Source organism: Myotis daubentonii, chromosome 6, assembly GCF_963259705.1.
Source record: "Myotis daubentonii chromosome 6, mMyoDau2.1, whole genome shotgun sequence".
In the NCBI taxonomy this organism is placed as follows: domain Eukaryota; kingdom Metazoa; phylum Chordata; class Mammalia; order Chiroptera; family Vespertilionidae; genus Myotis; species Myotis daubentonii.
Window position 1 is genome coordinate 67,758,843 of NC_081845.1, and position 17,148 is coordinate 67,775,990.

General features: G+C 35.9%; 1 protein-coding gene across 3 annotated transcripts in view; it reads right to left on the bottom strand.

Annotated features, from left to right (window-relative positions):
- The window catches only part of ADGRB3 (adhesion G protein-coupled receptor B3), a 700,018-nt gene that overhangs the window by 153,181 nt on the left and 529,689 nt on the right, over positions 1-17,148 (bottom strand). For all 3 annotated transcript variants that reach the window (XM_059701276.1, XM_059701274.1, XM_059701275.1), the window contains 2 exons: positions 2,022-2,148; positions 325-428 (listed from right to left, as the gene is read on the bottom strand). In XM_059701276.1, the coding sequence (XP_059557259.1) occupies positions 325-428; positions 2,022-2,148 (231 nt within the window). The remainder of the gene's footprint in view (positions 1-324; positions 429-2,021; positions 2,149-17,148) is intronic.

Below are 17,148 nucleotides of genomic sequence, written 5' to 3' on the forward strand. Positions count from 1 at the left end.
GTTGGAATAGAAACCACACAAAGACTGAAGTTGGGGTATAAGAATACCATGCTTGGGGATAAGCAACTTGTTGAAGGGTACCATCATCTGAATTGGAAAGAAAAGTGTATGTGTGTTTTGTTTATTTTCTTACCACGGGCAAATAGGTAAACATTTATTATTATTGTGCTCATTGATTATAGCTGAATGACAGCAATTATAACTAAACAAAAATACTTTTTCCAGTAAATAAATAAAAGAAGACATAATAATGGTTATCATATTCACTGATTTAACTTGGAAAAACAGAGCATTTCATTTCAATTGGATTTATTGATTACATACCTCCATAATGCTGCATAGACAATTGCTAGGGTGATCAAGGCCAAGCAAGAAAGGCCACTGCCTACTATTAGGGTAACTGAAGGTGTACCAGAGGATTCCATGATCTGCAAATTAAACAAAAGAAACAAACAAACAAACAAAAAAGAATTTTAAAATAACTTCAAACTCAGCAAAACTATCCTGACACTCAAAAATAGCCAAGAAGATAGTTGTTATAGTTACCAGATAATTACCCAGTAACCACTCTGTTCACATATTCTTAATCTCTAAAATGACTAATTCTAGCTCACCCACCCTAACATGAAGAAATAAATGCCTTAGAGTTTAAAATGCTTGATAACGACATATTACCTACTCATGGCTTTCTAAAATAAAGAACTAAAACTACAACTTGGTCAACATTCACATGTGAAGCTTTCTCCAGCTAAAATTTGCATCAGCATTCATTTTTCTTGGACTAATTATAGTTCAGTTATTTCACAATATGTTTTTTAGTAAAATGTACTTTGATCCTCCTTTTTACAACTCATTATGTGACCTGAATCTGGTATCTAAATATTGAAAGATTTTCAAACTTTCTGACTTTTCACAACTTCATTCTAAGTCAACTATTCTCTCGTTTAATTTCACTTCCTTGGTCTCTAAGGATATAAGAAAATCAAATTTCTAATGCAAGACTTTACAATATATTCTGTGATTTTTTTCTATGAACAAAATATGCAGAGATAATTTCATAGTGCCAGTATCAGTCCCTAAATACATGACCTTGAAAAATAAGCCTTATATCTTTAAAAAATATATCAAGAACACAAGCAGTAACAAAATGAGATGTTTCTTTCACAGATACTAGCATGATACTAACTAATGAAATATATTGCTTTTCATATTTTTAATATTGAAAGTTTGAAGAAATGCACTTTAAGATAAACTGTGTTCCAAATCTTAGACATGCACATTAAATTATAACAGAGTGTGGTTTTTTTAATTGTTGTTATCAAAATAAGAAGAGTAATGTATATTCAGGCCACATTTAAACAAGAAAGTCACAGTATCTTATTTTTCAGTATTTCAATTTTTAAAATAATTTTCAAAATACATTTGATGAGGATATTATTTTTCTTTTAGGCAGTTAATACAGCTGTCAATTTCAGAAACCAGTTTTATAAGCCTATATACTTTTAAGAAATGGTCTTATAGTTTTTGACATTCCATGCTTTCAGGAAAACTTCGTTTGATTTTTAAAAAAATAAATATCCAAGGACACCCCCAGAAAACCCATACTGAAAATATTCAATGCAGATATGCTATGTGTTGGCTGTAGTGTTGGGGGGTCTTCATTCTACTACCAACAGTGTCCTCACAAATTCCCCAGAACAGCTTTCCAGTTCTAAAATAAAGGTTAAGTTGGCAATTATTTTTATTTGAAAGTTTGCAGCATATTAGTAATATGATTGGAGTACATTCTCATAACTATACTGCAAAAATTTCAAGTTAGAAGACATAAAATTGACTAGAATTTAGTTTTAGCACACCAACTACAATTCATTTCACCAAGCTACTGTAGCTGAGGAGAAGAGCCCGATTTTGCCACCCTGCAACATTTTCTATTTCCCCATTAAAATGCAGTTCCCTGGAGAAACACTTGCCACAATGTCCCTGCCTTTGCATTAAAGCCGTGTTTTCCCTTTGTTACTTACTATTTCTCTAGGTTGCTGAGCCAAAATGGCGAAGGTAGAGAGACGATCACATAAGCATTTCGTATGGGATGCATCGGTAAGCACAGTTTTACATCCCTGGGTGGACCACGTTCCCAAAGACTCGTTCCTGCAAAGGGGTGGGGGGAGATCGGGATAAATACGCCTGACGGCCAAATCCGTAAAGAAGAAAATGCAGTTTAATTAAGAGAATCGTCTACTGTAATTCCCGTACAGGAAAAAAAAAATCTACTTGTTGTTGAACAGGACGTAATTTAGATGCATCTCCAGTTATGCAAAGCGAGAGTGTTTGAAAAAAGCAAGCAGGCAGAGGTGCAGCGTGTGTTCAGAGAGCTGTCCAGCGCCGTGGGTGCTGAAACCGGGACTAGCTCTGTCCAGCCCTCTGCGAGGAACAGCAGCGGCAGCAGCACGAGGAGCCGCCAGAGCTCTGGCAGCCACTTCCTATGCTCATCGGATCATTTCAAACACTCAGAGTGTAAGGAGGCTTTCCATAGCAGTTCGGATTCCCATCCTGTATTTTTGGATTGTGAATGCTTGCTTTTATAATGCGGATTTCTCTGAAAAGCCTGCCTAAAAGGTGATATAGCTTGGGTCGGGTATAGGATCTTCTCCGCTGCTGGTTAGGGATTTTTCCTTCCTTTAGAATTAGCTGCTGTGAAAAATTCACCCTGGAAACGGGAAACAGCAGCAGCGGCCTCAGCTGGTTCCGATTCTCATAGCCTATGCCTGGTATCCAGGGGAGGGGTGAGTTTCAGACATAAGCTTTCCACTCCATACTTCACTCAGCCCAAAGCATCGCTGAAGCTCTTAACATTTCTTCCCCTGTCCCGCCCTCTTTGCCCTGGGGTAGAAGCATTAAGCTAACCCCAAGTCAACTAAAACATTTAGATGAATACCCACCCCCAAAGTCTGGTAGGATGGGGAAAGAGGGCCTGTTTCAATTTTCTCTTTGACATAGCCATTCAAAATTCTAAAGCATATGGTTTATTTCCCACCCCAGCAGAATAAAAATGGTATGGACATATAGCTTAGTAGGGAGGGAAGTGAGGGGAGAACCCGTCCACCCCCAGCTAAACTACTCTATAGGAAGAGGCAGAAAATTTAAAAAAAGTTATTGAGCTTAACCAATCAACGTTATTATCATTACACGTGTAATATACTGACTGCACCAATTGTCAGCTCCCTCCCCCAGGCTTGGGAACTCTCCAACTAGCAAACCTGTGTGTGTGTGTGTGTTTAAATTTCAAACCAAGTTAATATCTGTATTAAAATTACTTTAAAACTCAAAGAGGATAACACATGGCTTGACATTAATTTTGATATGGTACTTTTGATTTCACCTACTTCATCTCTGAATACCTAGAGCTATTGGGTTAAATATGCACACAGTCTATTTCTGAGAGATTTCAATGCAAGAGGCTTCTCTGACAGTTGGATGTCCAAATTGAGCTACAAAATATAATTCAGATAATCTGCTTTTGTTATCTAGAAGCAATATCTCTTTAATATTAATGATTTAATGCATTAATATTCATGACTCAAAACACTCTTAATTGCAACTTCTTTTATGAATACACTGTATTTGGGGAGAGTTATATAAAAATTATACCTAAGTTCATCCAAATACTCCCAAGCATTAGCCAATTAAAATTTTGGTAAGTCTCTTTTCTTTCTCATGATGTCATTCAAACATGCTAAATTAAAAAAAAAAATCAGTTACACCTTCAACCAAATGCAACAGAATTAAATTCCAATTCTACCTAACCATAGCAGCATACAATTTATTTCATTAGCTGTCTGCCTCTTCCCGTCTTGTGACAAACAGTTGAGGCCAAAGGAAAAACATTTATCTTAGCTGATTAGAGTAAAAGAAGAAAAATACCTTTAAGAGAATCTAGGCACATTTTAAAACATAACTTCTGCATAATGCAGTATCTGTGTTTTCAAGATGGAGTCTGGTACTTACACTTTTCAAATTATTTAGTGGTTGTAACCACTAAACTAACTCAAAGTCTTAATAAGGATAAAAAAACACTTCACTGTAAATAAGACCTCTTATGAGGAATAGCTATCAATTTATATTCAGGCAATGGATGTTTGTTTACTCAAAAATTGTTAGCATCAATAAACTTTGGCTGTCAGATATAAAGTCTATGTTCAATAAAATATTGCTAAACTCTAAAGATCATATAAATTACATATGACATCTTTAGGAAAGTAGGTCAATTTACTTTACTTTGTATGACAATTGCATTGCTGACCTGGCCCAGACCCAGGCAAAGTTGGGAAATAAGTGACACTGGTCTCTATGTTTTAGTCTTTCACTCCCTGCAGCATGATATTCTTCTAATGCCACTCACCTCTACACATGTGTACCTTCCTGAGGCTATGTAACTCCCGGCTATACCTTCCCTTAGAATTAGTAGCCCTTTCTTGACTATACCTGATTAAATGAATGGATAATAATATAAATGATTGAGTACCACTGATGTGCTCTTTCCAAAAAATAAAACACAAAATAATGCTTCAGATAAATGCATCTGATAGGAGACTACCAGAATTTGTAGCAGATGAGTAGGAGAGAAGATCTTAAAAGATGAGGAGGTAACTACCAATGTCTACATTTGGTCACTCCCAAAAGCTGAGTAATAAGAAGTGTGATGCCATTCTGATGCTAAATTTAATACTTTTTCATAAAACCTCTTGATATTTTAAAATGGTATAAAACTCTTATATAGTTTTTAAACCACTGGCATACATGTCACTATTATTGCAAAGCCTATAGTTCCCACCATCTGTATTTTCAAACATTTCATAGCTTATTCCTACTATATAAAATCCTTTGAAAGCATGGTACACATGTCTGATTGATTTCAGGGAGACCTTGTAAAGCAAACTGATAGGTTGTAGAACTAATGTGAAGCAAAACAGCTTTCCCAGTCTGCACACAACAAGGTTTTTAAACATGTGGACTATTCCAACAGTCACATTATTCTTCCAATGTCATAGTTTTGCATGCTGTGATTAACGGTATATCTGTAAATTATTCTTAGTTATTAAGTTTAGGTTGTCATCAAACATATAATAAAATATGTATGAACATTAAAGATAATAAAAATAACAGACTATGTCAAACACAAAATAAATGATACATACAAATTATACTAAAAATCACACATTTCTTCAGTGTCTTTTCTGGGGAATTAATTTTTTTTTCAAGTAGTTTTCAAAAATAACTAGACCTGCAGAAATTCCACACAACCAGCACGTTCTTTGTTGGTTACACCTACATTCACCATGTTAGCTGTTATTTGACTTCTCCTTCTGCCTGTTATTAGACTGGCTAGAAGAAGAGTCTGCCTGTCCCAAGTATTCAAAAGTACATACCCACAAGCACAGAACAGTGTGGAAATACAAGACACAAAACCCATGACTTCTCAGCTTAATATTTATTTGTGGCCTTTTCCTAATTTCCTGAGGATCTACAGTTTCTTTGTGGATCTGAGTATATCGTTGGGTTCTTGATTTTCATGGGAACTTTAAGCAATGTAGCATTTGGTTATATTCTCTAGTATTTAAGCTTAAAGGAAAAATATATATATTTAACTCCAATGAAAAGTTGTTTAGTAAAAAACAGTAAAATCTTATTCTGACACATTTCAAAAGTGTTTCAAAAACTCAAGATTATATTTAAATATATATATATTTCATTGATTTCAGAAAGGCATGGAGAGGGAGAGAGAGAGAGAAACATTAATGATGAGAGAGAGTCATTGATCAGCTGCCTCCTGCACACCCCACAACTGCAACCAGGGCATGTGCCCTGACCGGGAACCGAACCGTGACATCCTAGTTCATAGTTTGATGCTCAACCACTGAGCCATGCCAGCTGGGCTCAAGCTTATCTTTTGAAATACAAACACAGCTAGATATTCAACTCTAATCAGTCTTTTATAAAACTGTCTATTCTGCTTCATAATAAATCAATGTGTAAAGTATTGATTATAAATAACTAATATGCTCTAAGGGGGTTATTATCTCTTAGGGTATTAATGATCCATTTATTCAAAATCAAAATATCTATAATAGCAACTTTAAAAATTTTATACACAATTCTTAGTACACTATCCTTACAACAAATGCATACTGAAAGAAAGTAATTGTTTCCCATTCATAGCAGTGCTAATTTCTAAGAATTAGGTAAATCTATACTATTTTAATGCATATGTTACACTCCCGCAAAATGACATATATATGCACTTGTTTCAAATTATTCTCAAAATATAAAAAAAAATTGGAGTACAGATAAGATGTTTTTAGTTCTGAGTAGAAACAGATTTTGAGGTTAATTTCAAATACTAAAAGGACACTGCAAATACTGAAAACAATGTTATCTCTAGCAAATGCTACTATGTCTAAACACAGTGAATCATAAAATTAGAAAGTTTTGCTAGGAGTAACCTTAGTGATCATCTAGCCCACTGGTTTTCAATAGTTGCCATATATTAAAGTTACCTGGAGACCTTTAAAAATTAAACCCTGAGTGGGGCCTGGGCATTATGACTTCCTAATGCTCCCCAGGTGATTTTAGTGTGCAGCCAGGGTTAAGAACCACTGATCTATTCCAACCACTTAGTTTTATAGATGAGGAAAGTGAAGTACCTTGGATTTAGAAAACTTGTTTTAAGTCACAGAGTGAGAAGCAAAGCTGGGTTTCTGATTTCCAAATTAGAGATTTTTTAATGCTAAATTTTAATTGTCACCTGTTTTAAAACAAAATTCAATGAATATGCTGTATGAAGTTATAAGATCTGAATGTTATACTATTCACACTTACAAACATTGTGGCACTGTTGTCATAGTTTTAACAAAGTATGAGTTAACAATAAAGTTAGCTAACGAGATAGAGTTCACCCCTAACCGGTTTGGCTCAGTGGATAGAGCGTCGGCCTGCGGACTGAAGGGTCCCAGGTTTGATTCGGGTCAAGGGCATGTACTTTGGTTGTGGGCACATCCCCAGTGTTGGTGTGTGCAAGAGGCAGCTGATCGATGTTTCTAACTCTCTATCCCTCTTCCTTCCTCTCTGTAAAAAATCAATAAAATATGTTTTGGTTTTTTTTAAAAAAGAGAGATAGAGTTCAGGTTGATATTTCATTTTTTTTAAGTGATAAACCCTAAGACACATTATAAAAAACCACACATTGATTTTATTCCAGTGTTTCATGATATCAAAAAACTTCTCCCTCTTTCATGAGATCATTTACTGTTTGAGGGGATACAAAAGTTTAAATTCCAAATTATGAAAACAACAAAATAGGTAAAAGTTAAAGTTCTTTTTTCCCTCTAAAAATGATATTCTCTGTAGTTTGATTCAATGGATGATTGGGAGATTCAAAGTTAATTTTGTATCAATTATCATAGCCTATATAGAATTATGTACTAGTATATAATACATCCTATCCAATAAAAGAGAAACATGGTAATTAGCATACGTCTGCTACCCTTCCCATTGGCTAATCAGGGTGATATGCAAATTAACTGCCAGCCAAGATGGCCACCAGCAGCCAGGCAGCTTGAAACTAACATGAGGCTTGCTTGCTTCAGTGATGGAGAAAACCAACGTTCCCCGCCTGCCTTGCTGGCCTCTGAGCCTGCAGTTTGAAACATGTAACAAATATAGAAGCTAAACAAAACCCCAGAAACCTGCTTTCAGTGAGCCGGGATCTCAGAGCTGGAGTTATACATTATTTCGATTATAGAACTGAAACAAACCAGATACCTGCTTTCAGGAGCAGAGGCCTAAGAGCTGGAGCCTCAGAGCTAGAGCTGGCCCAGAATAAAAAAGAAAAAGAAAAAAAGGAGCGGTTGGGAGCTTCAGTCACCCGCCAGCCTGAAAACAGCCCTCAGCCCCTCACCCAGACTGGCCAGGCACCCCAGTGGGGACCCTCACCCTGATCAGGACACCCTTCAGGGCAAATCAGCCGGCCCCCACACATGCACCAGGCCACTATCCTATATAGTAAAAGGGTAATATGCCTCCCAGCACTGGGATCAGCGTGACAGGGGGCAGCGCCCAAACCCCCTGATTGCCCTGTGGCTCTGTGTGTGACAGGGGGCAGGGCCACAACCTCCCTATCCACCCTGCTCTGTTCATGACAGGGGAAGGTGCCCCAACCCCCTGATCAGCCCTGCTCTGTGCCTGATAGGGGGAGCTCCCCAAACCCCTGATCAGCCCTGCTGCTCTGTGTGTGACTGGGGGTGGTGCCCCAACCCCCCAATCAGCCCTACCCTGAGCATGACTGAGGGTGGCATCACAACCTCCCGATCTGCCCTGCTCTGTGCATGACAGGTGCGGTGCCCCAACTCCCCAATCGGCCCCGCTCTGAGCCCGACCAGGGGCTGCACCTAGGGATTGGGCCTGCCCTCTGCCACCCGGGAGCAGGCCTAAGCCAGCAGGTCGTTATCTCCCGAGGGGTCCCAGACTTCGAGAGGGCACAGGCCGGGCTGAGGGACCCCCCTTCCCCCTGAGTGCACAAATTTTTGTGCACCTGGCCTCTAGTGTGTGTGTATATATATATATATATATATATATATATATATATATATATATATATATATATATATATATTATACTAGTACATAGTATACAAACAACTAGTCTACAGTTGTTTGTATGGAAAAATACAAGTTAATAAATAAATAATAAGAATTAACTGTTTTGTGTATTCATAACTGTAAATTTACTTTTGCCAACCTCTGTATGTAACTATAAAGGAGTAATAGCAACAAAAGTACATATGCTTCATTCATTGGGATGAAATTTAGAAACAGTTACCTTGCTACCACTAGGAAGAACCCAGCTTTATTGTCCATTATTCTGGGCCTGCAATTAATAGTAGCCCCTCCATCCTATTAACCCCAGATCTCCAATTTGTTATCTAGAAATGACTTAGATTCAGGAATACTCTACACTTGGATCTTCCCCAAACTCCTATATGCCTAAAACTCACCCATCTCAAAACATTAGTTGATAAATTCACCTCAGTTTCTTCATTTTTACAAAATGAGCACTCTCCATGCCATGCTAGATTATTACTGCTTTTGAGAACTGTATCTTGTTTGACTTTGAATCTCTGACATACTGCTTTTCACTTAGTAGGAACTTGATAATAAATGCTTGTTCAATTAATTTAATAATTATTTATCTTTCAAGGATGACTTTAATATTGCTGGATCCAAATTGTCTCAGCCTTAATTCATTTGCTGTCCTTAAGCATAGAGTAAAAATGCAACCTGAAGAGTATTAATGGATCTTTTTGCTGTTGTTAATCATCACCTGAGGATAATTTCATTGATTTTCTTTTAGAGAGAGTGAAAAGAAAGGAAGGAGGAAGAGGGAGGCAGAGAGAGAGAAGAATCAATGTGAGAGACACAACATCAATTGGTTGCCTCCTACATGTGCCTGGATCTGTGGCTGGGGATCGAACCTGCAGCCCAGGTACATGCCATTGACGGGAATCGAACCCTAGACTTCTCAGTGTGTGGGGGGAGCGGGGGGCGGGGGGAGCAATGCTCTAACTACTTAGAACCACTGGCCAGGGATCAATGGACCTTATTAGGCTCATTACTTGCTTTTGGTCTTCAAAAATAATTTGAAGATGAACTCTGAAAGACTCCACATCCTACAGTGATTGTGTTCAATCTGGAAGCAAGGCCTGAGTCTTCACTAACCAGTCAATAAATATTTAGTAAGTGCTTTTTAAATGCCAAAGTAGAAGACACATTTTTTAAAAAATTAACATAATTTCTTTCTTAGAGAAGCACACAATCTGGTTGAGAAAACTTTACATAATCCAAAAATGTTTTCTGCCTAAAAATTATTCCAAAAAAATGCTGTCAGTTTTACCCTTATATTCTAAGTCACCATCATTTTTTATCTGGACAAATCTCATTGTTAGGCTCCTTGTTTCCATACTTGCCATCTTACCTTGAAGTTCAGTTTCAACACAGCAGCCAGAGAGCTCCTGTTAATACATACGTCAAATCATGCCACTCTACTTAAAACTGTACCAATGGTTCTTCCAATCTCACTTGGAGCAAAAGAAAAAGCCCTTGTAATGGCGTACAAGAACCTATACAACTTGGCCTTTCCTGCCTTTCTACCTTCATCTCTTAATACACTTGCCTTTGTCCATCACTTCCAACCACACTAAGCTCCTCGTTTTTTCACCTTGGCATTTTTGTGCGGGCAATTCCCTTGGCCCAGAATGCACTCCTCAAAGACATTAACATGTAATATACCCTCACATCATGGAAGTCTCTGCCCTTATGTAATCTTACCAGAGATATTACTGGCTATCCAATATCAGAGAGTAACTCCCCATCTGTAGTAGTTACAAACTCTCTATAACTTTTCACCAAGAGGTGGAGTTTATTTCATCTTCCTTTGAACTTTGGTAAGCCTAGTGATTTGATCTGGTCAGCAGAATTCAGTGGAAGTTATGGGTGGCTTCTGAGACTAGGCCTCAAGAAGTTTTACAGTTTCCACTATCATCATGAAATTCTGCTGTCATGTGAGGTAGATCAGACTGGCTTCATGAGGATGAGAGACTGGCACTAATGACCAGCCTTGTAGATGAGGCCATATTAGATCATCCAGTCCCGGTTGAACTGCCAGATGACTACAGCCACATAAATAACACCAGATGAGATCAACAGACGAACTAACCAGTAGAACTCAACCAAAGAGCTGAACCACAGACTTGTGAGCAAATAAATTGGTTGTTCTTTCAAACCACTAAGTTTTGAGGACCTTAGTTATATAATAACTATTACACTTTTCAAGAATTTCTCACATGCCCTTTGCCTATATACCCTGATTTGTTGTTATTCATAGCCCTTATCACATCTGATAGATTGTATATGTATTTTTAAACTAACTTTCTGCTTATCTTTGCTTACTACAATGTAAACTTCATGAGGATAGGGCTGTTATTTATGTTCACTTCAAAATTCCAAGACTGTAAAATAGTGCTTGACACATGGTAAGTGCTTAATAAATGTTCGTTGAATAAGTGTCTAGTATAGATTTTGACCTAATATAGTTAGACTTCCCTGCATCATTAATTTATTTATATAACAAATATTTACTCAACATCTACTATGATACAGACACTATGCTAGGTTATTTTGTGGACATATTAAGTGTCCACTTTGTCTTTAGGAGCTTGAGAGCTTCAATGGAAATTATCTTACTGTCTCTTTGTCCTAAAAGACATGAAAATGAAGAATATATTACTCTTGAGGGTAATTAAAAATAATTTACAAGAAAGGTAGCACCTGTTTCATTGCCAATGATATTTTTATTTATTTAATTTTAAAATTGTGGTAAGAACACTTAAAATGAGAGCTATCCTCTTAACCATTTTTTTTAAATATATTTTATTGATTTTTCACAGAGAGGAAGGGAGAGGAATAAAGAGTTAGAAACATCAATGAGCTGCCTGCCTCCTGCACAACCCCCGTTGGGAATGTGCCTGCAACCAAGGTACATGCCCTTGACTGGAATCGAACCTGGGAACCTTCAGTCCGCAGGCCGATGCTCTATCTACTGAGCCAGACTGGTTAGGGCCTCTTAGCCATTTTTATATGTAAAGTATAGACTATAAGAGAGAACAATTTACACAGCATATCTCTAGACTCACTCATTTTGCATAGCTGAAATTTAATACCTGTTGAACAGAAACTCCTCATTTTCCTCTCCCTCTAGCTCTTGACAACAACATTTCAAAAGTACAGGCAACAAAAGCAAAAAATAGATAAGTGGACTGTGTCACAATGAAAAGCCTCTGCACAGCAAAGGAACAATTATCAGAATGAAAAGGCAACCTATAAAGTGAGAGAAAATACTTGCAAACCACATACCTGATAAAAAGTTAATATCAAACTATGTAAGAAACTCCCACAATTCAATAGCAAATAAACAAAACAAATTTAAAAACAAATTAAAAAGTAAGAAAGCAAAGTATGTTTTTTTTGCTGTTTTTTAATTGGAAACAGAATAGGAAGGAATATGGGAAGGAATAACATTAAGGAAGCCAATTTACTGAGTTATAAATATGTATAAATATCTTCACCATGATTCATTAACAATTAAAGGTTAAAATATGCAAGCAGCCATCATTAATTAGTCAATAGGCAAATAATAATAATCACACCAATGAAAATAACAGCTAACATTTATTGAGTGTCTACTCGATGTTAGGTACTGTGGTTGATACTTCAAATATATTTTTTCTAAAATCCTAAAATAAAGTATAAAGGTGGATATTATAGTTATTTTCCCAGATAGGAAAATTAAAGCTAATACCTGACTCTATGCAAAATCATGAGGACCTTAGAGACAAGAGAGCCTGGGGCTGGAACTTGCCTGGATATCTCAATCTGTGCAACACTCATGCAAGCCCCGGACTGCCTAGCTTTGGCTTTATTGTTGTATGCTTAAAAGAAATAAATGGAAGCAAGAGATTGTAATTTTCCTAAGGCCATCCAGCTGACAGAAGGCTGTGCCAGGAGTTGAGCCCAAGTCTGCATGACTTCAATGCATATTCCCCTTCCTCTGTTCTCTCAGTGAGGGTGACAGTATGTGGGGAATTAAAATCTCACAGAAAACAAGTGGGGAGGATCTCATAAAGAAGTGATGAGTCCCCCTAACTAGTTTGGCTCAGTGGATAGAGCGTCAGCCTGCGGACTCAAGGGTCCCAGGTTCGATTCCGGTCAAGGGCATGTACCTTGGTTGCGGGTACATTCCCATTAGGGAGTGTGCAGGAGGCAGCTGATCGATGTTTCTCTCTCATCGATGTTTCTAACTCTCTATCCCTTTCCCTTCCTCTCTGTAAAAAATCAATAAAATATATTTTAAAAAAGAAATTTAAAAAGAAGTGATGAGACAAATAAAATAATAACAATGATGAGAATAATAAGCATACAAACGTATCTTGAAAGTGGACTTTGTGGGCATGGAGGAGGACACTGAGAAACTTTTGAGAGAACAATTTCAGAAAAGGGCTCAGATGGAGACTAGACTTCTAGAAGTTAAAAAGGGGACCTTGTCATATCAAAGAATTTAGCAACAAAAGGAATAAGATTGCATGCAAGTCAGATAGCACAGAAAAATAAAATTTTTGTCAGTTGTGTTTTTGCATTGAGATAGGGATGAAGTTTCCAATGCAGACCTAAACAGTCCACAAAGAGAGAGATGATATAGGGTGAGACAGAAGTTCCACAATTTGATTCAGAATTGATAGGATAATATTAGAAAGATGAAGAGACAAAAAATCTTGTACTGAAACTCCAAGGGCAAACACACTCTTTATTTTAATAAAATAGAAGAAAATTCAAGAATAAAGTTTCATTTATATCATGTTAGACCTTTTACCTCATAACTTTTCCAAAAATTTGTATGGTATTTCTAACTAAAATTGCAAAATACCAAAATACACTTTGGTGATATATATAACTAGATTATGGAAAGATTTCCATAGTCATTCTTGAGTGTAGGTAAAGGCAAGTCTTCTTAAAGTTTTTTCCCCCCTCTCATTTATTTTTAAAAGACTTTAAAATACCATCAACATTGAGTGCTAATCTCAAAATCACTAATAATTCATCCTACTTGGATATATTTCCCTTTTAAAAAAGCTGTTTATCTGGGCTGGTAACCAATCTTTAGTTTGATATAATATGCAACAGCTAAGATGCACAACCCTCGGAAAAAAAGGGATTACTGATATAAAATTGAATAAATTTAAACATACAAGGTGGGGTAAAAGTAGGTTTATAGTGCTTTGTGTGGAAAATAACAATAATTAATAAATAATAATACAAGAATAAACTCTCTGTTTCATGTAATAACAACTATAAACCTACTTTTGTATGTGACTTTCCACACTAGTTCTCAGATAATCTGGACTCAAAGCCAGTCCTATGGAATGGCCAGACCATTATAAAATGTATAAAACAACATGCATCTAAGATTTCACCAGTTTAAAATTGACTCACTCATATCCTGATCCTAATGCTTGTTTCATAATCCTTTTGGGAGGATCCCAAATGTGTAAAATACTCAGAAAAAAAGACTGAAAATATATGTGACAAAATAATTAGTAGTACTTGTCTCAGGGTATTGGTTGACGGGCATTATTTTTTGCTCGTTTACAGTTTTTGTACCTTTGTGTTTTTCCCCATATGACTACATAATTACCTCTATAATCAGAAAAAATTTTGAGATTCAGAAAAAAAAGAAACAATATCAAGCTAATATATGATTATCAGTAAGTTAATTCTGTTATAATCTTTTTGTTGGAAATGAATATTTCTTCTTAAATGCTTTTATAACTTTAACCAAAATAGTCCCCTTACCAGAAAACTAAAGGAGATAACATTTAGGAAATCTGTCTATAGCTTTTAAAATGTATATGTATTTATATATGATTTAGGAATATAAGACAGTTCTAATTTCAAACGGATTCTCCAAGTCTTTTTCATTCGTGGATATCAAGTCATTTTGTAGCATATGAATATTTGAATATTTTCTCCTACACTACAGTAGCATTATGGTGTATTGAATTGGATGAATAATCCTTAGATTCATAGACTGATGTTCATTTTTATTATTTTCCATTATTTAGTAAGGAGGTAATCTCACATAATCTCTTGCTAAAGTTATATAAATAATCAACCCAGCTTTGTAGTGATAAAGCATACTTTTCAAATTGATATTTAACCACTTACTTACAATGGTCATCTTTAAGCTTTAACCATTATTTTGTAGAAGATCCAGTAAAAATACTATAAGAAAGCATATAGTCATAGGCATAAAATTTGAAGATTAACTGTTTCTCCTAAAAATTTAAAAACATATCTTAGAAAAGATTATGACAATTGTAATTTGTTCCATTGTTCCCAACACCTCTAAGTCAAATCACTACAGTGCTAAACATTATCTACCAAAAATATGTTGTAAAACATTATCAAAAGATACACCTATGGTTTACAACAGTTTTTTATAGCCTAAAACCCTGGCAACAAAAACTTTCAACAGCAGAATCACTGACTCAGCATCTCAGGGAGCTATTTGTATTATTCAACCTCATTTTCCCCCATTTCATTCTCAATTATAATTATGATGTGGCTTGGCTGTAAACTGAGCCAGTCAAACTTTTGGCACTGGGTCACAGGTGAGCTATTTTTGAAGTTAAAAATGTGAGCACATGACTGTAGTCCTAACCCAAATTGGAAAACAGTTCTCCAAAATTTACTTCTGAGATGTGAAACCGAGACATCCGTGAGAGGTTGAAGATTTAATTCATCCAAAATTCTGATGCTTTATTTCTGGGATAAAGGTATAATTATCCCAGAAATAATTTTGATATCTGAGTTAGTTTCAAGAAATAGAAATTTTAAATCTCGAGTTAATCATATTTCAAAAGATGATTCAGCATTCTTACACAGAAAATGCAAAAGTGAGAGATCATTGGACACTTATATAGCTTAAATAAATATCTGGATGATATGCTTAGAACTCTGAAAATGGGAGCCTGCATATTGGGGAATATATCTCTGCTCACTTCCTCAGTGCATTATGTGTCATTTGGGAAACTGGACATTAGGAGAAAGATAAACATTATTGGAGTGTTAGAACAAAATACTACTATCTATAAACATAGAAGTGAGAAAAAGTGGTCTATATGTGAAAAACTGGATTCAATTAAAATATAAACTAAGAAAACCTGTTCACATCAACCAAGTGGTCCACAGTCATATATTTATTCAACTAACACTATTTTGTAGCAGCCCCAATATAATTCATTTGCAATTATTGAATTCTTTAAAAACTAATCAATATGCCAGCATTGCAGTGTTTAAAGAGAAAAGGTTCACTCAATAAAAGCCATGCTGCAAACGTTTTGTAGCTACTTGAGAGAGAAACATACATGCACCAAATCAAACATTATAATTGCTTCAGTAAATACTAAACAAATCCCTTTCATCTCTTTGCTGTGGTCTAATTAAAATTACACTTCAATTTTGCTTGTGACTAGTTTCAAAAGAGCTTGCCAAAATTCCTCCCATGACATCATCTATAGATTCTATGAGAAAACAAATATCTTTATCCTGCATATAGTTGTTGCTGTTGTTGTTTAAGTCACAGACATGGACTCCTGGCTCCTGGTTTCAGCTGCATCTCCACCCCACCGCTGCTATCTGGAGGAAATCTCAGCATAACTATGACTAAGTATCCTCACTGATAAAATTAGTTGCATGTTCTATCTATCTGATAGGGATTATTGTGCTGCTAAAACTCAAGAAAACGGATATCCTCACCAATTATTTATGTAGTAATTAGGTGGGCCAGGCATAATTAATGGGAATGAAAATAATTTTTCTAAAAGTTTTATATACATGCAACATATTATGATGATCACACATACCATTTTATGGATAAGAAAACTCTATCAGAGGAATTAAGTGACATGAATTAGACTATCCATTAAAGATTATTTCTCTTATGGTGGCACCATAACATTTCCAGGTTTAAAAGGAAATACCAGAGTTTAGGTTCGGAAGACCCAAATTTCAAACAAATGAATTAAGATCCTACTTGAAGAAGAAAAAAATGATACGTATTGATTTTCATCACTAATTATAGTGGTGGTTGTTGTTACCATAAAGATTTTGAAAACTGGAAACAGAACCCAGGATTAATAAATTTCTTGGGGTTGCATAGCCACACAGCCAACAGCTAGATCACTTACTGTTTTTAAGTCTTGGGTGGATAGAGAAATATCAAGAGTAAAAGTATAAACTGCCAAGAGGAGAATTCATGTCATATCCTGACATGAAATGCAAAGGATGTAATCTTTCTAAATCCTGAACACTGTTGTTACCAAGAAATTACCAATAAAAACCTTCCATTCAAAGTACATTCTTTGGAAATTATGAGTATTTAAAATAAAATAAAGTATGGTCAACAGTAACAATACAAAAACGCAGTGATTTCTACAAACTTTTAGCTTCGAGGGAAGTAGAAGATAATCTCTGTGGGATAAAT